Genomic DNA, 25,048 nt, shown 5'->3' on the forward strand with positions numbered 1-25,048 from the left:
AGGTTTCTCTTAAATTATATTTGTTAGTGTTATAATCCTATTTTGTATGTGTCTCTTTTTCTGTGAGTAAAATTGAACAGTTATTTGTGGAACAAAAATTCAAGTAGTGTTTCAGAGGTCGACCTTAAAAGCCGCAGTTTTTGTTCGTGATTATGAAATAATCAACTGGACATGATTCTAATGACCCAGGTGTTTCCAGTAAATTATTTGTGCAAATACTATTTTAAAGCAGTATGCACTGTCAGCTTTGTTTGTATAAAGTAAATGTGGATTTTTTTTCAAATAATGGATTGTAATATTTTGTAATTAAACTTACAGACTTGGCTAACAAACTACGATTTTTTGTAATGAGCTGATTGACTTGCAAATTTATTTCATTTGCTCTCGAGAATTAGTAGGGGACTTGTCATCTCATAGCATTAGGTCCCTATGAATTAAAAGATATATTTTAAATCTGGGTCATTACATTGGTAAATGTTTGTCACTTTTCCCTTTGCTCAAAAAATATCTTGCGGGCAAGTTAACACTATATCTGATCGATACACTTCTTTTGTAATAAACCAAACTCGTAATTAAGAAGAAAGAGCACAACGCCCTATGTAAAATAATTGGTCTATTTTTGCAACCGGGAGAAAATGAATGGCATGACGATTAAAGGAAACCACTGAGTGAAACATAAATTCCGTTAGATCTTTTAACAGCTGGTGGGAAAGTGAAGATAATGACGTAATTGAGTGAAAAACTTTGTCTCTTTTTTTTTTTCAGTTAACGGTTTATTGTTTCGTTTTGGCCCGGCATGGCCAAGCGTGTTAAAGCGTGCGACTCGTAATTCGAAGGTCGCGGGTTCGCATCCCCGTCGCGCCAAACATGCTCGCCCCTTTTAGCCGTGGGGACCGTTATAATGTGACGGTCAATCCCACTATTCGCTGGTATAAGAGTAGCCCAAGAGTTGGCGGTGGGTGGTGATGACTAGCTGCCTTCCCTCTAGACTTACACTACTAAATTAGGGACGGCTAGCGCAGATAGCCCTCGAGTAGCTTTGTGCGAAATTCCAAAACAAACAAACAAACAAACAAACTAGAATATGTATGTATAAATATATGTATAAACACACGCATATTATATCTTTCACTTATGCAACATTTAAAGGATTGCCACCTTATCTAGTGTTAGCAATAAACTGACTGCTATACTTGTTCTAGGATTATTAACTTGTCTAAACCTTTTAATTTTATATTATTGTTTAATTTAGAAACGTTTTAGTTGAGAAACTTAAGGACTACTTTTGACTGTTTATTAGGTCCTGCTTGTGCATATTTTTTTGGCATCTGAACTTTTTTGAGCAAGACTTCTTTGATTAAATTTATTGTTTCTCTTTTGTCTTAACTTTCACTGTTTTATGGCAATTGTATTGGCATATTAGAACGACTGCATCGTCGAAGCCTGACTTCAGTTTCTTATGCTACTGCCCTATTCTTAAAGTTCAAACTTTCATTTCTCATCTGTGGTCTTCCACATTACATTTCATTGCTCGCCCTTTAATAAAAAATGAATCATGTCGGACATATTCGGTCCTATTGAACAATAATAAAATCCATCCTAAATGATTTTATAAAATAAATTATTATTTTACTTAGGTTTGATTGAGCTACTGAGACCCATTTTTGAATTCGAATAATAATCGTACGGTGAAATAAATATTTAGATCATAAATTGATTATAACATTTGTAAAAAATACTATTACAATGAAAATATTCCAATTTATATTATAAATAACAGCTCACCTTTACTTTTCTCCCGTCATTTTCCGTATACGTGTGTAGATATATGTATAATATAAATGCGGAAATAAACCTTTTGTCTCAAACACCCAATTGTTTGCGAAGTTTTTGTTTGTTTGCTTGTTTTTTTTTTGCCACGGAATAAGGGCTTACAGAACGACTCTGAGTTTTTTTGTTTTTCATGTACAAACTATTAGACCATAGCTTCTCATAAATCTTCCCTCTCTTGACCGGTTTCGGATCTAATTATAGTTTTGGACTCAGGAGGTGAAACCTTTCATTTGATATATTTGATCAAGTCTGAGGTCTCATACAGTAATTTACTCTAATTTTGTCTAAACTAATTTCATGAATCACGGCTATTAAGGATTCTTTTTTGTTTTCGTCAGGTCTTCTTGAGTTGATTTAGATATAACTTTAAAATATAATAATTTTTTCTGACAAATTTTACATTCAAAGTAGTACTTGTAAGACAAAAACACGCTACATTTTAGTATCATTCTAGATTCTCTTATTTCCGTATTATCAGTACTGAACTTGATGAATACGGTTTGTTTGTTTGTTTTTAATTTCGCGCAAAGCTACACGAGGTTTATCTGCGCTAGTCATCCCCACCCACCGTTAACTCTTGGGCTACTCTTTTACCAACGAAGAGTGAGATTGACCGTCACATTATAACACCTTCACGGCTGAAAGAGCAAGCATGTTTGGCGCGACCGGGAAGCGAACCCGCGACCCTCAGATTACGAGTCGCACATCTTAACACGCTTGGACATGCCGGGCCCTACCTGTGGCTCTATTCATCGGTTTGTAACATTATGATACTTCATTCTTATCATTGAACTACTAGGGGACCTTTTGATTATTGCTTGATATAAACAAATTATGATAATTCTAGAAAAACACGACAAGTGCCATGACAATAATGGTCGTAAGTTAACTTTTATTACGCTTAACATGAAAAATATAACAGAAATGAGGATTAAAATATATCTAAAATAAAAGTAAAATACGTTTTAAACTGTTTATGTAATTCCTTAATACATTTCTAAACTGTACCACTTCTAACGAACTCAGGTATTGTCCTTGATTTGCGTCAGTAATGTTTTAGTCCCCCAGACCGAAAGGGTTAAGAGGGGTCTATCAGTGGCGTTGGTCGACCTTCCAGCTGTAGTTATCTACTTTCCTCGATAATAACTAGAATTACAAAATCATATTTTAATCAGTGTGTGTTTTTCGTATAGTGAAGCCACAAAGGGCTATCTGCTCAGCCCACCGAGGGAAATCGAACCCCTGATTTTAGCGTTGTAAATCCGGAGATATACCGCTGTACTAGCGGGGGGCCATATTTTAATCAAACTTTACAGGTTAGTTTTTTATGGACTTGTTTTGGATTTCGCGCAAAGCTACTTAAGGGCTATCTGCGCTAGCCGTTCCTAATTTAGCAGTGTAAGACTAGAGGGAAGGCAGCTAGTCATCACCACCCATCGCCAACTCTTGGGCTACTCTTTTATCAACGAATAGTGGGACTGATCGTCACATTATAACGCCCCCACGACTGAAAGGGCGAGAATGTTTGGTGCGACCGGTATTCGAACCCGCGACCCTCAGATTACAAGTAGAACGCCGTAACCCACCTGGCCATGCCGGGGCTCTATTAACGAAAATTCTCAATAAAACAAACAGTTTATTTTAATATAATTACAAATTAATTCCCTCAGAAAATGTTATTTGTTTGTTAAGCGTAAAGATGCACAGTAGGCTATTGTGCTGTATTTAACACGAGTATGGAAGCCTTTTATTTTTTAGCGTCGTAATTTTTCAAAATTGTCTCTTAGCAACTGGGGACGGTGACAACGAAGCTAAAGAAACTATCTGTAACTAGTTGTACAACATTTATCATAAATTATTTATGTTTATGTTTAGTAAGCCTCCTTTTCTTTCTTTTTGTCCCCGTGATTAACTTTCGTTACTAACTATTCAACGTAGATTCTCTGAAGTTAGCATTTTCAACCTGAACTACACGTCGTCAACACGTGGGCCGAATGATTAGGACAGAGAGGCTTAGTCTTCAAGCATGACCGTCCATAATCTTGAAATACTGCCCAGAACTGAGGTGCTCGTTCCCAGAACAGTTTGTGTGTCTCTATGGCCTGAATTACACAACTTACTGTCATTTTTAAAATTCGCAACTCACTAGGCCACGCCTGGCCTAGGTTCCAGGATTAAGCAGTTTATTCATAAGAATTTTAATTTATAAAAAAAAATGTTGAATTAAAACAGTCAGTGCCGCAGTTTGATGTAGAATTTATATCACTGGAGCAGCCGGTTGTTTCAAGGCCTTTTTAAAACAAATTCAAGATGAAATATGGAATTTCTATTTAAAATCGTCCACGGAAGCTAGAGGGACGTTTATTCATAGTTTAAACTTTTTTTGTTTGTTTGTTTCTGTTTCTTTTAGGCTCATATGGTTGCGGCATTTGAACAGTCCTTGTCCAATATGACCAATAGGCTACATCATCTGACAGTCAGCGCTGAACAAAAGGTAAAATATACAGGAATTTATTTTGGAAGTTACTATTTTTTAATTCTGTTTTATGATAAGTAAAGTATAACAAGTATTCTGGGTACATGTATAGGGGGGAGTAATTTTGTCAGTGGAAAACACAAGCATTGTCTTTTCACTCTATAAACAAACATTGTATCTCATTCATGTATATCACTTAAGGATCAATAAAACTTTCCAGCAGTTGAAATTACAAACATCAAATACCATGTGATGAGTTTCATTAACAAATACTTAGTAGATAACACAGGTAATTATCTAAAGATATGTGCGTAACCCTGTTTTTTCTTTTGCTCTTCAATATGTATAACTTCAGAAGTGTTGTAAAATTTCAATGGTATTATGATTTCAGAATAAAATGCTTTCAGATTTTTCTATGCTATGAAGTGGAAGTGTATTGACAACAGTTGAATAAATTAATGTAACAATGTAACGTTTTGTTGTTTTTCTAAATAGGACTCTGAGCTTGGGGAACTACGAAATACAATAGACGCTCTCAGCAAGCAAAGTACAGAAGCCGGACTCGCTAAGATGGCGCTACAGTCGATGCAAGCTGTTCAAAGAAGTACGAAAGTTGCACATTTAATTCGTCGTCATACTTTCAATAACTCTAAGCGGCATGGTGAGCTATACTAATACACACAAGCACACATAAACTAAATAGGAACTCACCAGATATTAACAGAAAGCCAACTAAGTTTTTTTAAAAAAATTGAACTTAATATTACTGGTGTAATTTAATGTATCATAATGTACCTCGGTTCTAATTACTGGCCCTTTCTTGTTTGTTTATTTTACCAGCGCAAAAAGACACCATGGGCTTTCTTATCTTTGCCCAGCGGAAGTATCGAACCTCGTGCCAAAGTATATGTTGAAAACTCCCATATTAGTTACAAATATATTTTTTTGTCTCACTGTTGTTTAGAGATTACAGTGTTTATTTTCCTTTAAATAATTTCCAGTAATTCAAATGCGTTTTTGTTAAAAGAATTTTATAGGTGTAACAAAAAATGTGCGAATTGGAGATACCACAGTTTGTGCATAATAACTACAAATAACTTTCTGGATTTTGCTTGTAAAATCCGGAAAATCTAGGTTGTGTGGCTAGATGTCTATTATTGTTTACATCAACACTTTCAGGTTACAATAAATAAATGTGTTTCACTCTCATACGCACATATTAACTGTGAAAGGTATAATGACAATCCTTGTCTTTGTTTTCAATTCAGTGTCATAGTTAAATGTCTAAACTACTAGACAAAGATGCAAAGACACATAATAACACGTTGACAAGTGTTATTATGTTGTAGGCTCTACGAGGGCTGTTCAAAAAATATGCGGACTGACGTCATAAAACAAAATGTACCTATTTAGAAGTTACAGGTCTGGGCTCCTTCAAAGTACTCTCCTCCCCAACGCACACACTTATCCCAACGGTGTTTCCACTTGTTGAAACAGTCCTGGTACGCTTCTTTCGTAATGTCCTCCAGCTCCTTCGTCGCATTTGCCTTAATCTCGGGAATCGTCTCAAATCTTCTTCCTTTCAAGGGTCTTTTGAGTTTGGGGAACAAGAAAAAATCGCAAGGAGCAAGGTCAGGTGAGTAGGGGGGGTGGGGAAGAACAGTCATCGAGTGTTTGGCCAAAAACTCACGAGTTCTGAAGCACAAATTTCGCAGCAACGCGATGCATCTTCAATTTTTCGGTCAAAATCTCGTAACAAGATCCAACTGATATCCCACACTCTTCAGCAAGCTCCCTGACAGTCAGACGTCGATTTGCCCGCACCAGGGTGTTGATTTTGTCGACGTGTGGGTCGTCAGTTGACGTGGAAGGACGTCCAGGACGCTCATCATCTTCAATGGACTGTCGACCATCCTTAAAACGTTCATGCCACTTGAAACATGCCGTACGCTTCATAGCAACATCACCGTAAGCCGTGTTAAGCATAGCAAAAGTTTCAGTCGCAGATTTTCCAAGTTTAACACAAAATTTCACAGCAAATCGTTGCTCCTTCAGGTCATTCATTCTGAAATCCGCCAAACGAAAAAATCGCACTTCACTTAAAACCGCGTAGCTAATACACAAATGAAGATATCTGCAATCGGGAAATGGCGTCGTAATCAGCTGATCTGTGCGAACCTAGCGACACCAAGCGGATTCCCCTGAAACCAACTGGAGCTGCGCAATTCAAACAGTCCGCGTATTTTTTGAACAGACCTCGTACTAGTTAATTAAGTTAATTAATAAACATGACATATTGTTTCTTTAGGATTGGTAACTAAAGAGGGGCATGCTTGTTCTTACAACGTTGTTTTTTGTTGTTCTTGTTTGTTTGTTTGTTTTTCCGGATTGTGTGACATAATTCTCTAAACGCTTTTAAACATTTATTACTAACAGCACCTAAAGAGATACGGAATACATTGTGTTATGTTTTACGCTCCTACGACGATTATAGCTATTCTGTAACTTGAAATCTACGTTTTATAAATTACATTTGCAACCATTATTGAAAAATTCGTCTGATCTTTCTAAGGAAAAAAAATAATAAAAAACAAATCTTGAACCTGTTCTTCAGAAATTCTGTCTTTATTTTTAATATTTTTGCCACTGTTTATTTCTAATGGATATAATTATTTATAATGGCACATAGCACTACGGGAGCATAAGATATCCAGACAGATGTCGACTGACTCTATGTCAAGTGTAAACTCTGTATCCAGTGGTAACAGTGGAAACTCTAGATCCGCAGATCGCTGTGATGAGACAGGAAAAAAGAAGAAAAGAGGATGGGTAATACGGTTGCTAAGTTACTTTGTAATCAAAGTTATCGAAATGTAATACGGTTGCTAAGTTACTTTGTAATCAAAGTTATCGAAATGTAATACGGTTGCTAAGTTACTTTGTAATCAAAGTTATCGAAATGTAATACGGTTGCTAAGTTACTTTGTAATCAAAGTTATCGAAATGTAATACGGTTGCTAAGTTACTTTGTAATCAAAGTTATCGAAAGATGGAGCAGGAAATCGTTTCTGCTTATTTTTACTTTAATATTCGTGCAAATTTTCCAGTCTCGATGTTGTTAAAGTACAAAGAAGGCTGTGAATATTATCACTTTTCTAACCATCCAAATTAGAGTAAATTTCCGAGCAAGATGGCTTGCAATAACTTATTTCAACTTGTATCACGAAAGTATAACCTCTTTATTTTCTATTTTTAAAAGTTGAATATGGTTACTGATTGTTATTAATAGAAATTTAAAATTAATTTAGAGAATCATTCCTTTTTTGTAGTAAGTGCTTAACGGCGCGCGTCAATTTTACTGTATGATACAAACTTACAAGCGTTTAGGTGACATAGTGTAACCTACTAATTAAAAGACATCGAGGTTTGTTTGTTTGTTTTTGAATTTCGTGCAATGCTACACGAGGGCTATCTGCATTAGCCATCCCTAATTTCGCAGTGTAACACAAGAGGGAGGACAGCTGGTCATCACCACCCATTGCCAATTCTTGGGCTACTCTGTTACCAACGAATAGTGGGATTAACCATAACATTATAACACCCCCACTGCTGAAAGGGCGAGCATGTGTGGTATGACGGGGATTCGAACCCACAACTCTCGGATTACAAGTCAAGTGCCTTATCCACCTGGCCATGCCAGGCCTAACGTCGAGGTAAAGAAACAAACAGCGTTATGTAAATTATTGGTGGAGCAGATGTCCTGCCTGCTCAACTTGTTTCAGCGACCTTAATAATACAACACTACAAGACCTTTGTTTTAAAAACAGTTATTAGATATGTTTCTATTTCATGTGAAGGAAAGATTTTGTAAAGTTGTTTCATTTGTTGTGAAGGGTGTAATGTTAAATTTGTAAGCCTAATTAATGTGTCAAGTAATTTAGTGTAACTTATTTATAACAGTGATTAGTTCATTTTATTTAATAGTAAACACCGATATTGTAAACCAAATCTGTCTGTTTTTGGAATTTTGCGCAAAGCTACACAAGGGCTATCTGCGCTAGCCGCCCTTAATTTAACAATGTAGGACAAGAGGGAAGGCAGCTGGTCATCATCACCCACCGCCAACTCTTGGGCTACTCTTTTACCAACGGTTAGTGGGATTGACCGTAAAATTATAACATCCCCATGGCTGAAAGGGTGAATACGTTTGGTGTGATGGGGATTCGAGCCCGCGACCCTCAGATTAAGAATCAAGCGCCCTAACTACCTGGCCATGCTTGGCCAACAAATCTGTAATAAGCCTTTACTAACAGTTGTTAATTGTTTTGTTTTTTGTGTTTGAATTTCGCGCAAAGCTTCTCGAGGGCTATCTGCACTAGCCGTCCCTAATTTAGCAGTGTAAGACTAGAGGGAAGGCAGCTAGTCATCACCACCCACCACCGCCAACTCTTGGGCTATTCTTTTACCAACGAATATTGGGATTTACCGTCACATTATAACGCCCCTACGGCTGAAAAGGCGAGCATGTTTGATGCGACGGGGATGCGAACCCGCGACTCTCAGATTACGAATCGATAGCCTTAACCCATCTGGCCATGCCGGGCCAACAGTTGTTAAAGATAGTAAAAATGTAGAAAATTATTGATTTTTAAAGTACGCATATAGCATTTTTCAAAAGCAATAATAGTGGTGTTGAAGTAAAATTATTAAGATTTTTCATACAGTATGCAACTTCAGATTTTCATTATCGAACATTGATGGTAAATTATTTACATTTTATGTATTTATCACTTTATTCAGGCTCTTGACAGTCTCAACTAATTCTTCTGTTTTTATTAATTTTATGTCGACAGCTTCGGAGTTCTTTCAGCAAAGCATTTTCTCGAAGTAAGAAAAATAAAAATGGCTCAGTATCTGATGTGGAGGACTTGAAGCAGTTTCTGTCGGATTCTTCTACTCCTAGCTCTCCATCTTTTGGATTCCATCACACGAATAGCCAAGTACTAAGTCAAACCATCACATTATCACATTCGTCATCTGCGTAAGTATACGTTTGATGTGTAGTTAAGTTCTCTATTGACAAAGAGAACACAGGTAACTGAATCGTTTGCGTGCAAAGGACACAGTAACTAATGGCCACTTTTAGGAAGAAACAGTGTAATGAGGCTAGAAGTAGTGAATATGTTTGGAAAAGTTCTGTTACGAAACGTATTTCAGCACTTATCTTGTGTACAGGGTGGTCCTAAGTCCCTACCTATCCATATGTTATTATGTTATATTCAATTACGCATGTATTATAAATTTGTTTCTTTTTTTTCAGAGAAATATGGCCGATGTAAGCCCATTTACACTTGAAAATGTCTCACAGAACATTGTGTCGCATAATATTATGCAGCGAGAATGAGGGACAGCACACAGATACACTGGATACATAAGATATATGGATGGGTAGGAACTTACGGGCCACCCTGTAGATGAAGAACTAGGAAAGGGAAACAAATGGGACAGACATGGATAAGAATGACAAACTAAAATAGGTTGTAGTTACAGATGGTTCTTCAGTATGGCACGTTAACTGGCTTGTCTGGGGAGGGCGGAATATGAGAAAAAGAATTAGATTATGCTGTCCATAGGCAAGGATGGGAAATATAATTGACAGAGCGAATTATATCGTAGAGGAGGGAAAGTCAAAATAAATTTATTATTAAGTACAATGAATTATAAAGACATTTAAATAAATGGACTATAATAATTTAAATATGTCAAGAGTTCTGTCAAGTCTTAATTGTGGGCATGAAAGTAAATGGATACACGAAACATTTTGGAAGGGATGGTTTAAATTAATACAAGGTAGGTAGTGTCTGGCTTGTTGGCAAGATCTATTAACTGAGCTGCAAGAGGGCTTTAAACTAGGGTTAGACAGTGGTGAGGACCAGAATGATGAAGAAAAATATAATATATAGGGAAATGTATAGAGTAAGAACAAAGTATAGAAGTAGATTTTATGATAAGCTGAGCTGTTATCTTGGGTATATATTTATCCATGTATGTAACCGAAATAATTATGCAATGTGGCGACATCTACTGAATGATACTGTAAACACAAATGCATAAACAATTTCGTACTTTGAGTTTTTAAGATTCAGGCAATTTGAAAAATAACTGTGGTATATGCAACAACAATTTAGTGAAGTTGTAGTCACTTCATAACAAAAACATGACTCTCATTATAGTGACAAAGATATTAAGACTGTTACAGTCAATGTAATTTCGTGTAACTTATTTATAACAGATGAATGTATATTACAGGTAGCTGTTATTGTTTTTAATATAGTAATGCCAAATAAGAGGGATATCTAAGTGCAAGTGATCATTGTTCAGTTAAGTTGAAAGATTTATTGCATATGACAATAATTAATAATGCGATTTTTGTTTCAAGTTTCAAAAACAGATTTTGAAGGGATAAGACAAGAATTAGCCCTTGTGAATCAGGCAGCTGTAATTTATATATTAAATGTAAAGTATAAATAACTTATTTTTAATAATAGTGGTTAGCTGTGGTTTCATTAAATTGTAAGTAGGAACAGTGGTAATTTTATTAATCCATTCACGTACATCACTAATTAGATGATGAGGCATTTGGCTACCTTAAGAGAGTCATAGTGTAAAAATATCACAGTTTATATCAGAACAATATGGACGCTTTTCCTGCACAGTATTTTCCATAAAATTCCATCTTTAGCAAATGTTCACTTTTCTAACTTTTTTCAATGAGGTATGAACATTATGATTTTAAATACTAACACAAAATCCATCTATAGGGTAATCTTTCTGCTAGTTATTGTAATAACAGGTATAAAAAATAAAATAGATGGATTTAGGACCCTAGTTAGAATAGAAGATTTTGATGTAATGGTAATAACTGTAACCCATTTAAATGTAGACAGTTTTTATGACAGGAAATTCCCCGAAATAAATGGTTGTAAATTAGTTAACATGAGTAGAATACTAAAATAAGGGTGGCTTTACATGTAAAGTGCAAATTATATTGTGTTCAAGTTGTTAATGGTAAAGCTCACAGTTTGTGTTAGGAACTTGGAGAGGAAAGAAAAACCAAAGGGACAGATATAGACGTGAATAAAGTAACAAAGAGATTACAGTTATAGATGATTCTTCTGTATGGCATGTGGGTCAGCCAGTTGAGGAGTGTTAACTAAAAAGAAATGACAACAAATCTATTTAGGTTTCTGTTGGTGGTCATAAGGGAAGATTATTTTAGTTGGAATTTGTTAGGGACCATCAAATGAAGCTGATTGAGTAATAAGAAAGGCTACAATGAGATAAAGAACTCAGCTGTTGATGAAGTTGTAACTATGGGGATATTTTATTTCCAGATACATTGCTGGCCAAAATCTTAAGGCCAATGAACATAAAGAAAAAATATGCATTTTGTGTTGTCAGACTAAACCACTTATTTGAGTAAAGTTTCAAAAGATGAAAATAAGAAAAGGGAAAAAAAAAACCTTTTTAGCATTTAATAGGGAATATATGAACACTATGAAATTAGCCTGAATACTAGCTGGTCAAAAATTTAAGACTGTACCAAAAAGAAGTCTGAAACAGGGTACGAAATGCCCAACAAGAGGTCTCAGTAGTGATCTCCATGGCCGTCATTGTGGATAACTGCAAACATTTCCTTTGACATGGTCGATATAAGCATTTGCAGAAGGCTGGCTGGAATGTTATTTCAAGTGGTGAAGATGGACTCACGAAGATCATGCACAGTTTGGAATTGACATCCATTTCTATAGACTTTCCTTGCCATCCACCTCCAAACATTTTCAATTTGGTTCAGTTTGGGCGAACACACTGGATGGTCCAAAAGAATCACTTTATTCACCTTGAAAAGTCCTTTGTCCTGTGAACATTGTGCATTTCAGTGTTATCTTGCTGAAAGATCCAGTCATTTCTGCACAAGTGAGGGCCTTCAGTCAATAAGAATGCTTTCTTCAACATGCCAATGTAGCCAGCTGCTGTTTGATGCTCCTGTATAACCTGAAGCTCCATGGTTCCATGGAAGAAGAAAGCATCCCTGATCATGATGGAACCTCCTTCACTGTGTCATGTAGAAAATGTTTCTGGAGGGATATCCTTATCGTGCCAGTAACGTTGGAAACCATCTGGACAATCCAGGTTAAATATTTTCTCATCAGAGAACAAAACCTTCTTCCACTTTTCTTCATCCCATGTTTGGTGTTTCTCAGCAAAGTTTAACTGAGCTATTTCGTGGTGTGGAAGGAGGCATGGCCTTTGAAGACATTTACGGTTTTTAAAGCCTATCTCTTGTAGATGCCGTCTTTTTGTTCTTAAGCTGCATTATGCATTCGTAAGGGTCTTAATCTGGTTTGATGATCAGCTGTTGTCTTGCTGGACAACCCATTGAATCCTCCTGCTGAACGCCGGCGAAATTGTCTTGGGCCGACCACTTGCAATTCTTGTTCCGTATCCATCAGGGTCTTTTAAGAAATTTGTAACAGCAGTTTTACTACTCCCAATCTTACCAGCAATGGCATGTTGAGAGAGACCTTGCTTTTGCAGCTTGACAATTCTGCCACATTCAAACTCTGTCAACTTTTTAGCTCTTGCCATTTTTTACCCAATGTAACACAGGAGATGTCAGTGGGAGATGTTGACAATGCTAATGCTTGAACACAAATGACTAAATTTCATTATGTGTTTATTTCGTTTCAGTATGGTCTTAAACTTTTGACCAACTAGTATTTAGGTTAATTTCATAGTGTTTGCATTTTCCCTATTAAATGCTAAAAACGTTTTTAAGTTTTATTTTCTCTTATTTTCATCTTTCAAAGCTCTACTCAAATAAGTGGTTGGCCAGCAGTGTATATAGACTAGGAAATGTAAAGCCTAATCCTGAGGGAGACAGTTTTTTAGAAACTGTTCAATATGGTTTTCTTCACCAATATGTTAGGAAATTTGCAAGGAATAATACTATTTTAAATTCATTGTTAACTACCAATACAGTAATGTCAAATGATAGGGACATCTGAGTGCAAGTGATCTTGTTCAGTTAATTTTCAGGTTTAACTGCATATGACAATAATTAATAATGAGATTTTTGTTCCAAATTCCAAAAACAAATTTTGAAGGAATGAGACCAGATTTATTCATTGTGAATCAGAAAGTTGAATTAATATGAGATACTGAAAATAGATGAAGATATTTTAAAAAAATAAATTTTTAAGTGTTCAAAATAGGCATGTTCCTAGTACAAGGAAAAAAGGTAGCTGCATGTAAAAACATTCAGTTTCACTTGCAAAGTATATAAAAGATAAAATGAAAGAAATGATTGGATATGTAAGCCATTTGCTGCTATATATTTTATATATGTATATGTCTTTAAATATGAGTAGGTGCCATAAGATTGGAAATTAGCTGATCCTTTTTTTTTTTTCAAGAGAGGTGATAAAAATTGTCCCAATAATTTTAGGCCTAATTAGTCTTACATTAATTTTGGGAATGTTTTTTAAAGTTTGATAAAAGATTCTTTGCAAAGTCATTTAACAAAGTTTAAAATTTTATTCAGTTTCCAACATGGTTTCATTAGGGAAAAATCTTACCTTACTATGCACAATTTTTTTGTGTGTACAAGCCACTGTTTGTATAAATAAAAATACGGGTATGTATTCAGAATACCATTTAACAATATGCCTCTCAAAAGGCTGGTTAAAAATGCTCTCTGTAGGCATGGAGGATAGGTTGACTTATTGGACAAAAAACTGGCTGGATAGAGGAAAGAAAAGGGTTGTTATAGATGGGGTTCAATCAAACTGGATTTTAGTCATACGTGAGATACCGCAGGGCTCGATGTTTGTTGGAATCTTTGTCTTTTTGAGTAACATTAGTAACATAGATGAAGGAGTTGGTCAATAAATGATTTTAAATTACTGATGATATTAAGGCTTAGAGTGTTCCTGGTTGTGAGGATGATGCTGCTTTATAAGAGACTTTAAATCATTTAGTGAGTTTGGCAAATAAGTGGCAGATAGATTTTAATTATAATAAATTCAAGATGATGCATATGGGATATCATACTTTTAATTATGAATGTAATTTTGGTGAGAATAAACTTAACAGTGTTATGGAAGAAAATAATATTTGTGTTGTAGTTGATCAGTCTCTTAAACCATCAAACAATGATAAGACTGTATTTGAATTATTGTGTTAAGTCTTGGTTTTCTATCTTAGAAAGAATATTGAATTGTTAAAGAGAGTTGAGAGGAAGGCTATTAGAATGATACTTAAGATGGAAAGATTGTCATGTATAGTGTTGATGTATATCTAATGATAAGAATAGGAATACTGGGGTATACGAATATAATTTTTTGAGGGTAGGAATTATGATTAACTAAGACAGTTTTATCTTTTTAATTAGATTGTTAGCTTTTGAAATAGGTTGCCTTAAGGTATATATGGAAGCTATTAATTTAAGCTTATCAGAATTCTTGATAAATATTTGAATGACAAGAACTTCCTTTGAGTATTTTAGGTTAGTGGTTGGAATGGTCTAGATGAACCAACAGATCCCTCATTGTTTTGAAATGTATTTATATCCAATAATATTAATTAGGCTTGTCTGAGTTTTTTGAATTACTTTCAAGTTTTGTTGTTTCTCATTAAGATAAAAAAATCACTTTAAAAAACTCTATTCTTGAATTTATTGTAAAAGCTCTGAAATAATATTGACTTCTTTGTTTTATGTTTCAAAAAATCTTCTGTAAATTAGTTATTTCAATAAACTGCAGAATACACTGTGTTATTATTTATTTTGTTAGGAAAAGAATGTCATTGTACTCCAATATAACTTTTAGCATTTTAACCAGTTTAAATCTATATATGCATTATATATTTTTAACAGTACTTTAACTTTTATATGAACAAAGCTTTTAAAGGCTTTTCATTGTCTTGGGAATGTAGTTTATATTATACCAGAGGAATTACTAGAGTTTCAAACATATACCGTTAACACATTTAGAAGGTAGGAAGAATGGTGTGAATCTCATTAGGTGAATATTAGGTTGGCACAATAAACGTAAATATTTTTTCTGAGTACATTACACACACAAATATTGGCACAAGAGATGTAAAAAGATATTTAAAACATTCAAATATAACTAAAGTTAAAAAAAAAACTGGTTGAAAGTTGCTCTTTAGTATTTACTTTTATGCCTATTCCATTCAGGTTGCATGAAAAGGATGAAGATATATCCTTAGAACTTGTCAATAGTTTGAAAAAGCAACTCAGAGACAAAGAAATGGTAATCACAGACATTCGTCTGGAAGCTCTAACATCTGCCCAGCAGCTAGAAGCATTAAAAGAAACTGTCAACAGAATGCAGGTATTTAAATATAGCTCACTGAAATAGTTGTCTCCTAAACCTACATACATGTGATGCAGCATTGGCAGACTAACAAAAATTTCTTGTAACATAAGGTCTGACTTTTCTGGTAAGAATATTTGGAGGAGATGTATTTTAGTTCCATTTGTTTTCTTTAAATTCATCTGATCTGTGATATATATACATACACATAGGTTCAAATTTTCATTTGTATGTAAAATGTCAGTTTTTGATATATGCATGGCAGATGTTGACAAAAATTAACTACGTCTCTCAAAAAAGCAAACATACCTCAATTTTCTTACCTATGATAGTTTACAATATGGTGTTAGTTTTGTAACAAAATTTTTGTGAAGCCACAATTTCACCCCTTTCAGGTATTTCTATAGAATATTGGAGTATTTATTTTTAGTGTGACATACTTGTAATATATATATTTGTTTCTGTAAATATGCTCACCATTTAGGGAAAAACTCGAACAATATTTTCTATTAAATATTATTATTGATATAATTCTATCAAGTATAGCTTGTATGAAATCTGGATATTTATAACATTTTAAGATAACATATAATCATACTGATTTTCACTTATACGTATAAAACACAATTTTGTTATCCTTTCATCTTCATTTGCCATTCTTTTCTTAGAAAGAAATGGTGACTTTGAAACAAGACAATAGTCAGCTACACAAGCTGGTATCTGTCAATTCTCTTACATCTTCTCAGAGTTCTCTACCTCAGGTAAATAGTGTCGAAAGTCTAGAGAAGAGATTAAGCACCTCAACACCCTCAGACTCACCCTGTACTGGTAAGATACTTAGTTTTTTGGGGCCTAAAATAAACTGTTAAAAGTCTGAAGAAAATAATTTCAATTTTCTGGAATTCATTCATGCTTGAAATTTCTTTCTTTGTTCTGTCTTGAAGAAACTGTTGAAAGTTCATCTTTTCTCACAGCCTAGAGCAACAACTATGTGCATTAGTACATTCATATATGCTTAAGTCTGATAATGAAGTTCATTGTTCTATGTCAGGAAAATAATTCTGTAGGTCTGAGGGGCATTGCATTCTGATTAATTAGTGAAGATATGTCACGTTATCATCATCATAGCCTGTCATGGTAAATGATATATTTTATGGTTATGTGCTAAAACTGATAAGAAAACCAAATCAATTCTTTAAGGTTTATGTAGGATATCAAAGCTCTAAATGCACAAAAATATGGGATGAAAGAATAAATGCATAACTATGATTAGATTCACCTTGTTATTATGTGTAGTTTCTTTGTTCTACCCAATAAGAACATTTTCATATAATCTATAGGAAAATGGTAAGTGGTAGATTATTGAAAATCATTTGATACTGATATATTTATCATAATATATAGACAAAGGACTATTTGGTACATTGAAGTTCATTCACTTTTGAGGAAGCAAAAAGTGAATATTAAAATTTAAACCAATCATTTATTTTTCAGTAACTCAATGTGTCTCCTCTTAGCTCTCATAACATGCCAGGTTTCACTACTGTCAGTGGTAACCTTATAATCCTACTGTGAAATTAAAACTGTTTCTTAAGTTTAGTGTGTATTAAGTTTAGTCTGAATCTCAGACTTGCGTCTTATTGTCTTCAGAACACAGCACAAATGAATCAGAAGCCTCATCACATCAATCATGAAGAGAATCTTGAAAATTGCAATAAGATTACCTTTTTACTTGCTTTTTTCACAATAGAAAATAAGTTAAAGAAATTTTAGCCTGACCCTATAAGACAACCTTTTCATCCCTTGAATAATTGTAGTAGCTTAGTTCAGAACCCTATCCAATACTTCATGCCTCCAGTGGCTCGGCAGTAATTCTGAAAGCTTATGATACTACAAACTGGTTTTTAGTACCCATTGTGAACACAGCACAAATAGCTTACCGTGTAGCTTTGCCCTTAACTACAAACAAACAAATAAATCAATATGTCTGTATCCTTTCTTAAATGTGATTTTTACTGTCAACATGATTTTAATGTTTAATGAAAATTTTTAGCTGTATACACATTAGATAAAAAGTATTTATATAACTAATTACTTTTCACACTATAAAAATAACTTTTGAAAGTAAGTTCTGACATAAAAGAAACCAAAAGAAAGTCAATTCAAATAATTTTGTACTTTGAATGGTCATAAAGAATATTTTTATGTTATGACTTGAGATACATATTCAGAATATTTTTCTATGCTACCTTAAAAGTATTTGTTTTTACAAAAAATCTGTATTTTGTATTTCCTCTCATAGATACATATCTCAACCATACGGCAAATAATCATGATGGAAAACGTGTAACTATATCAGTATTTCTAGGTTTTCATGGTGACTGTACCAAATTCAGAACACAAAATGAGGTCAGAATACATAATTTTTATTTTAATTATTATATACATTTTCATGAGAGATTTTAAAATAACGTAATTCCTCTGTAACATTGGAACATGTTGATTAAAAATAAAGGAGTTGTTGTTGTTAGTAAAATTATGAAAGTAGTAGAGGTGTGTCTATAGTAGTGGTGTTGGAAAAAACTCTATTGGAGAGCTCTGTCCTCCAGCAGCCCCCCATTCTGAAATATAGTTTTTAAAAATTTTCAAATTCTCTGCAGTGTTGGTCCCACTGATATGGTTGTCTTAGTGTTTCTTCTGAAACTAACTCGCTGCCTAGTTATGGTCCCTGAAATAAAATGTTCTAGAAATCCCACTGTGGATACGAATAAACAGCTGTTCATAATACTAAACACATCAACAAATAATTACATTTTACGTAGTAGAATATGTTTTTTGTTTATAATTGTAATATACTTTTTTTTTTTAAATAATGTAAACACATATGTAGATTCTTGCTAAGTTATTACATGTCACACTGTATTAATTTTGAATTAAATTTGTTGAAAGAATCTACTTCTCTCAATATATTTCATGGCAATTGTTACTGTGAGAATATCTGAAAGTAGCAAAAATAAATCAAATACCAGGTTTAATCTTCATGTGATTTCTTTCCAGAACACCAGTGAAGTTGTTATCGGAGATTTATTAGTTACTGCTAATATGAGGTGGGATGTAATGGACAGTGTGGTGAAACAGACATTTAAGGTATAAAAATCAATGTTATATGTCAATTTTAATTTATGATAAACTATAAAAGTGTGGTTGATAATTAACCTTTAGAACAAATATTTGCATTTATTCTAAATTACTGATGAATTAACATTCTTCATAGGAATAAAAACCACTGTACTATAAAACTATTCTCTATCTATATATCACCTTCTCTTTCTGGCCCGACACAGCCAGGTGGTTAAGGCACTTGACTCGTTATCCGAGGGTTACGGGTTCAAATCTCTGTCACACCAAATATGCTTGCCCTTTCAGCCATGGGGGCGTTATATTGCGACAGTCAATCGCACTATTTGTCAGTAAAAGAGTAGCCCAAGAGTTGGCAGTAGGTGGTGATGATTAGCTGCCCTCCCTCTATTCTTACACTGCTAAATTAGGGATAGCTAGTGCTGATATCCCTCGTGTAGCTTTGAGGAAAAGTAAAAAAACAAACAAACCATTTATAAACACTTAAAAGCTAATTTCTTTCTCTCTCTCAATACTTCTTGAAACAGCAAGCTTTGTGTGAAATTCAAAACAAACCAAGCTTTCTCTTTCTACAAAATTAACATTTATTTTCAAAAGTTCATGATGTTTTAATACTTAAAGAAGTTTACATATATTTTTTAAATGATGGTGATAGTAAAATTATAAATATTAAAAGTTGTAATTCAAACATTTGTTCTGAAGTTTCTCTTTTATTTTTCTCTTAACAGGATTATCTCCAAACAGTTGATCCCCTGTCAAATCTAGGTTTGAATACTGAAAGTATTTTATGTTACTCTATTGGAGAAATTGTACGAGAAAAAGGTATTATTGAAGTTTAGAAGTTTACCAAGTATTTTCACCTCATGGTCAATATTACTGATATCAGAAAAAACCATACAATGCAATGAAACAAAATTGTTTATATGGCATAATTTAACAGAATAATATTTTTTGATGTTAGCTGTTTATTTATGTATTGATATAATGTGTGTGTGTGTATATATATACATATGTATAACATGTAAGTCAGATACAAAGGTTGTCTTCATGAAGGATAAAATATGAACACTATATATTGTATATGTATATGTATGTATACCTTTTCATTTTTCATATAGCAATGAATTTTGATTAATGTTTATGCAATAATAAATAATTTATAGATACAATTGAAATTAATTTTTGGCTATATTTTTCCTTCTATAATAAAGTGCTCATACACACTTGCATCTTAAATTTGAAGAGTATTTTAATCTGTTTTTTACTGCTGAATAATATTTTAACACATTTTATTTTTACATTTACCACACTTGAAGTAACTATTAAGTTCACCTTCCCAAAATTTGTTTATTGCTCTAATAAAGTATACAGAGAAGTGATTTTTTTTATAAAACCTCATGGGGCTGTTCTTGTTATAGTTACAACATCCTTATAAACAAGATGTCCAAAGGCTAAAAACATGTACTGGCTATTCCCATGTCTATGCCTATTCCACATGGTGGGATAAGACCATCTTAAAGAATTACATGAGTACTCGTAAAAGTTTGATATGTGGATTCTCTTTCTTTTATAAATTATTTGAAGTAAAGACGTAGGTAATATAAGGCATGTAGAATACAGCATTACTCTGTAGTCTGTCTTGAAAGTATAGTAATACCTTATAATTTCTTTGACAATTGTCTTTGTGTTAATACATATTTTATCTTCTCAGTGAACATGATTGGAAACCTCTCTCCAGTCTGTGCAGCCAGTTTCAGTTCAAACAAGCAAAACACATTGCACTATTGTGAATAAAGCTTGTTATATATATTTACTTACACGTGACTGTGTGATCTTTCTGTATAAATTCATTATAATTGTCTGAATAATGTTTACAGGTGTTTTGGTGATATTATCTTTAACTATTAGTCATCACTCTACCTGAATACCATAAATTCAAAGATTTTATCATAACAATAAGGAGAATATTATTCTTGTTTATCAGTGAAGTTGCCTCAAACTATTTAAATGTCTTCATCAACTGTTGAAAGTTGGCTTAATTTATAATTCTTTTTTCCTTTTATAAGAACATATGTATGTATATGGCTGTTTAAATATGTATAGTTAGATGTGCAAGAAGTGTTGAGAAAACTTTAATCATCTAAAAATACTTTTTATTTGACAGATTCTGAAGATCCTGAGGTATCGCCTTGTGATTACGTTGTCAGTAATAACATGCAAATACAAGTAACCCTTAAAGGTGAGTTTATTTCTCTTGTTCTAAGAGTTTCTGTTTTACTGCTGTACATATAGCAGAATTTGGAAATTATGTTGTTTTGAAGTAATAAGAAATGAGTAAATATTTGATGTTTTATTCATGTCTGTTTCATTTAGCTTGTCCTCTTAATTTACCATATACCAAAACATATAGTTGAACAAATTACTGTATCAGTCTAAGTTTAAACTCCGTTTTCTATCTAGCAAACAAAATGTATTATTTACTTTCCAAAACATCTACTGTCCAACATTCTTTACTGTTTGTATACTTTAACCTGTTGACTGCCAAGTATTTCAGCTGCTACGGCAACTCCGAACCAAGTTCAAAATACAACTCTAATGCTTCTTCATTTTGTAACTTTTTTCATGATGCCATTTCGGATCGAAAGTGAAACAATTTGTAAGTAGGCCAAATGCATGTCTTTAAAAACACATTGAGAACACAGTATTGAGAACGAATTAACTCGTCCCTGGCACTGTGTTACAGATCGGCTTGGACGAGTTATCTCGTCTACGGCACTGAAAAGGTTAATAGGATGTTAAGGAGGGTTGTAGTTGTTACTTATCACCAACATTGTTTCGTTCTTCTTTCTCTCTTTCATGTCCAATCAGTTCGATACATGTTTGATTCTGTTTCTTTGGAGTATGTTGAAAAATAAGAAATATGGTTTGCAACATCATACTTTTTCAAACATAAACTAATATACAATTATTCTACAAATAAATATCACTATCATTCACTTCTGTGTTGAAAAATGTCTCATAATTTGAACTTAACTTATTTCACATACACTTATTTCTCATCAACTTGGATGAGTCAAACATTTTTGTATCAGAACCTTTATCTACCATTTTGAAACAGGAACAAATCAGAATTCTGTTGATGGTCTTACCTTTGAGACACTAATTCCCAAGTCAGTAATTCAGCGTTATGTATCATTATTGATGGATCACAGAAGGATAATTTTGTGTGGACCAACTGGTACAAGTAAAACCTATCTTGCCCAGAAGCTTGCAGAGTTTCTCATTTTAAGGTATGTATTTTACTTTCAGTAATTAAACAAAATGAACTGGTAAAAGTAATAGAAAATATAGTTTAAAATAATGTATTTGCTTGTTTACATTATTTAGAAATATGCCATTGTTTGTTTTTTTCATCAAATGTTTAAAACTTTTAAACAAAGATCACAACTTACAATCTAAGGTATTGTTAGAATTTAAAGATTTGGTTTTATAATGAATCTCTGTACAAGAAGATCACTGACATATATATATATATATATATATATCTTTAAAAACACACTGTGGATAAAAACAACAACTAGTGAAACACAAGATTGGTGTTTGAGTGGCTGCAGCATCAAGTAAAATTTAAAGTAGTGTTATCACTGTACCCTAACAAAATCTAAGACAAATATGTTAGTTGATGCACAACGATTGTTGAATTTTATCCTGTCTGCATAGACATAATAAAATGTGACTTCACAACACAACAATGTATTTAAGTAAACACAGTTTAGAATTGAAAAACTGCATATCCTCTGTGTTACTAAATCACTGTTGTGTTAGATTCACACAAGTCTCTGTTTGGAAAACACAATTTGTGTTGTTGGGAAATAAAAGTATTTTAGCTAATTTCCAATGGAACCTTTTCCTTACAGTTTTTTACTGCAATAGTGGAGACCAGGTTCCATTCCCCCTATAAAAGACAGCTTCAAATCATATGTATACATATATTGTGAATACATAAAAAAGTAAATAATTATATAACAAATAACCAGCAAAGCAAATGAGGTCTAAGTGTATAATTAATTCTTCTGGTAGAAGTGCTGTATTACCATTTATAATTTTATTAAATATGATTAAAATGTTCCTAATAGTTAAAGTAGTCTCCCTTGAAACAAGTTGTATATAATTAAACATTTATCCGAGGAACACAGTAAATGATTTGTTTGTATTATATTTTAATTTCATGTAATAAATTAATAAAGATAAGTATTTTTCAGTGTAATTAATTTTTCATTAGTTATTATAAATTGGAATTAAGATATTTTTCAATTCTGTTGTAGTCAAGAGGTTAGTAATATGATGCAAATTGTTTGTAGCCAGTATTTTTACTGAATAGAAAAAGAAAGATATTGCTACTCTGTTCGTATTTTTCTCTTTTAATTAGAAATACCAAAGAAATCAGTCCCGGTGCTGTTGCAACATTTGGAGTTGATCACAAGTCAGCTAAAGAGCTTCGACATTATTTATCTAATGTGGCAGAACAGTGTGAGAGTAGGTAAGACGTACAACAAAGTATTTCTTGTTAACTCAAGGTATAAAAATGATTTTTCATATTTTCAAATTGTTTAGGCAGAGTATTAATGATTGATAGTAATTAAATGAACAGCAAGTGCCTGTTGTATAAACACAAGTCTAGAGAACGACAGTTCAAAAATCTTCTGCCCTCCATCTTCAGGTATGAGTATTTCAATAAAATATCTCAAACCAAATCTACCATAATGTGTTTTAAGTTTTCTTCTATAAAACAATTCTTTGGTATTGAAAATCAAAACCATGTTTTTCACTTCTTAATTGTGGGAAATATGAAACATATTTTTATAACCTAATCATGTTTAAATGGCTTATTTTAATAATATGAAACTTTATTTGAAGTTATGGTCACCAGAGCAGAAAGTTAAGGGCTGTAACTTGTCTTTGAAACATTGTTTTAAGTATTTTTGTCACTATTTCCTTCAGCATTGTAATTTTTGATAATGTTAATGAACTTCTCTTATAAATTTTCCCTTCATGAGATAAGTATTTTTATGAATTAATCGAATATCTGTCTTTCAGTAACCCCTCTGATCTCCCTGCTGTAATAATCCTAGACAATCTTCAACATGTGGGTTCCCTGGGAGAAGTGTTCAATGGCTTCCTCAGTGCCAAATATCAAACGTGGTTGGTATTATTTTTCCACTTTCTTCTTCCAAAGAAGTGTGTTTCAGAATTTCAGCTATAGATATTTTTCTCTAAACTTATAATACATATGATTGTTCTTAATATTTCAAAGGAGACTTGGCATGGCCATATGGACAGAGTATTTGACTTGCAATCTGGGGATTGCAGGTTTGAATACCCATCTCATCAAACACACTCGTCCTTTTAGCCATTGGGGTATTATAAGATAATGGTCAGTTCTGCTATTCATTGGTAAAAGTGTAGCTCAAAAGTTGGAAGTGGGCAGTAATCATTAGCTGCCTTCCCTCTAGTCTTTCACTGATGACTTTGGGATGGCTTGTGCAGATAGCTTTACACAATATTCAAAACAAACTATTTAAAAGGAATATTACAAACTAAAACTTAATAAGTATTAAACAGGATGTATGTAAATGACCTATTTGTACTATATTTGAGTTTTGTGTAAAAAATTGATAAAAAATAAAGAATTTTGCAGTGTAATTAATTTTTATGAGTGTGTGTGTGTGTGTTTTCTTATAGCAAAGCCACATCAGGCTATCCGCTGAGCCCACCAAGGGAAATAGAACCCCTAATTTTAGCATTGTAAATCCGGAGACATACCACTGTACTAGCGGGGGGCTAATTTTTATGAGATTTTATAAATTAGAATTAAGATATTTTTCAAATCTGCTAGTTATACATTTTTAATTCAGTTTTTAGTGTAAACAAATTTGACTTGCACATACACACACACAAACATAAATGACAATTTCAAACTAAGAATTGTTAAAATATATAATTTTCTTTCATATTTAGTCCATATATTATTGGAACAATGAACCAAACCAACTGCTCAACAACAAATCTCCAATTGCATCATAACTTCAGGTAAGTAATGTGGAACAAAATTTTAGAATAGTAATATCATATACATGGCATCATTATTTAATGTTCACATAAATAATTCATAATTACAACTTTTGGTAAAGGTATATAATAT

At 33.2% G+C, this 25,048-nt stretch overlaps 1 protein-coding gene across 1 annotated transcript in view; it reads left to right on the forward strand.

Moving 5' to 3' along the window:
* Positions 1 to 25,048, forward strand: part of LOC143256613 (uncharacterized) — a 74,252-nt gene that overhangs the window by 39,873 nt on the left and 9,331 nt on the right. The window contains exons 8-21 of the mRNA XM_076514034.1: positions 4,244 to 4,327; positions 4,805 to 4,970; positions 6,999 to 7,138; positions 9,163 to 9,350; positions 15,570 to 15,726; positions 16,377 to 16,536; positions 18,011 to 18,117; positions 18,766 to 18,855; positions 19,575 to 19,668; positions 21,011 to 21,085; positions 21,965 to 22,136; positions 23,276 to 23,386; positions 23,944 to 24,048; positions 24,865 to 24,936. Of these exons, the coding sequence (XP_076370149.1) occupies positions 4,244 to 4,327; positions 4,805 to 4,970; positions 6,999 to 7,138; positions 9,163 to 9,350; positions 15,570 to 15,726; positions 16,377 to 16,536; positions 18,011 to 18,117; positions 18,766 to 18,855; positions 19,575 to 19,668; positions 21,011 to 21,085; positions 21,965 to 22,136; positions 23,276 to 23,386; positions 23,944 to 24,048; positions 24,865 to 24,936 (1,721 nt within the window). The remainder of the gene's footprint in view (positions 1 to 4,243; positions 4,328 to 4,804; positions 4,971 to 6,998; positions 7,139 to 9,162; positions 9,351 to 15,569; positions 15,727 to 16,376; positions 16,537 to 18,010; positions 18,118 to 18,765; positions 18,856 to 19,574; positions 19,669 to 21,010; positions 21,086 to 21,964; positions 22,137 to 23,275; positions 23,387 to 23,943; positions 24,049 to 24,864; positions 24,937 to 25,048) is intronic.

The sequence above is a fragment of the Tachypleus tridentatus genome, chromosome 7, assembly GCF_004210375.1.
Source record: "Tachypleus tridentatus isolate NWPU-2018 chromosome 7, ASM421037v1, whole genome shotgun sequence".
Lineage (NCBI taxonomy): Eukaryota > Metazoa > Arthropoda > Merostomata > Xiphosura > Limulidae > Tachypleus > Tachypleus tridentatus.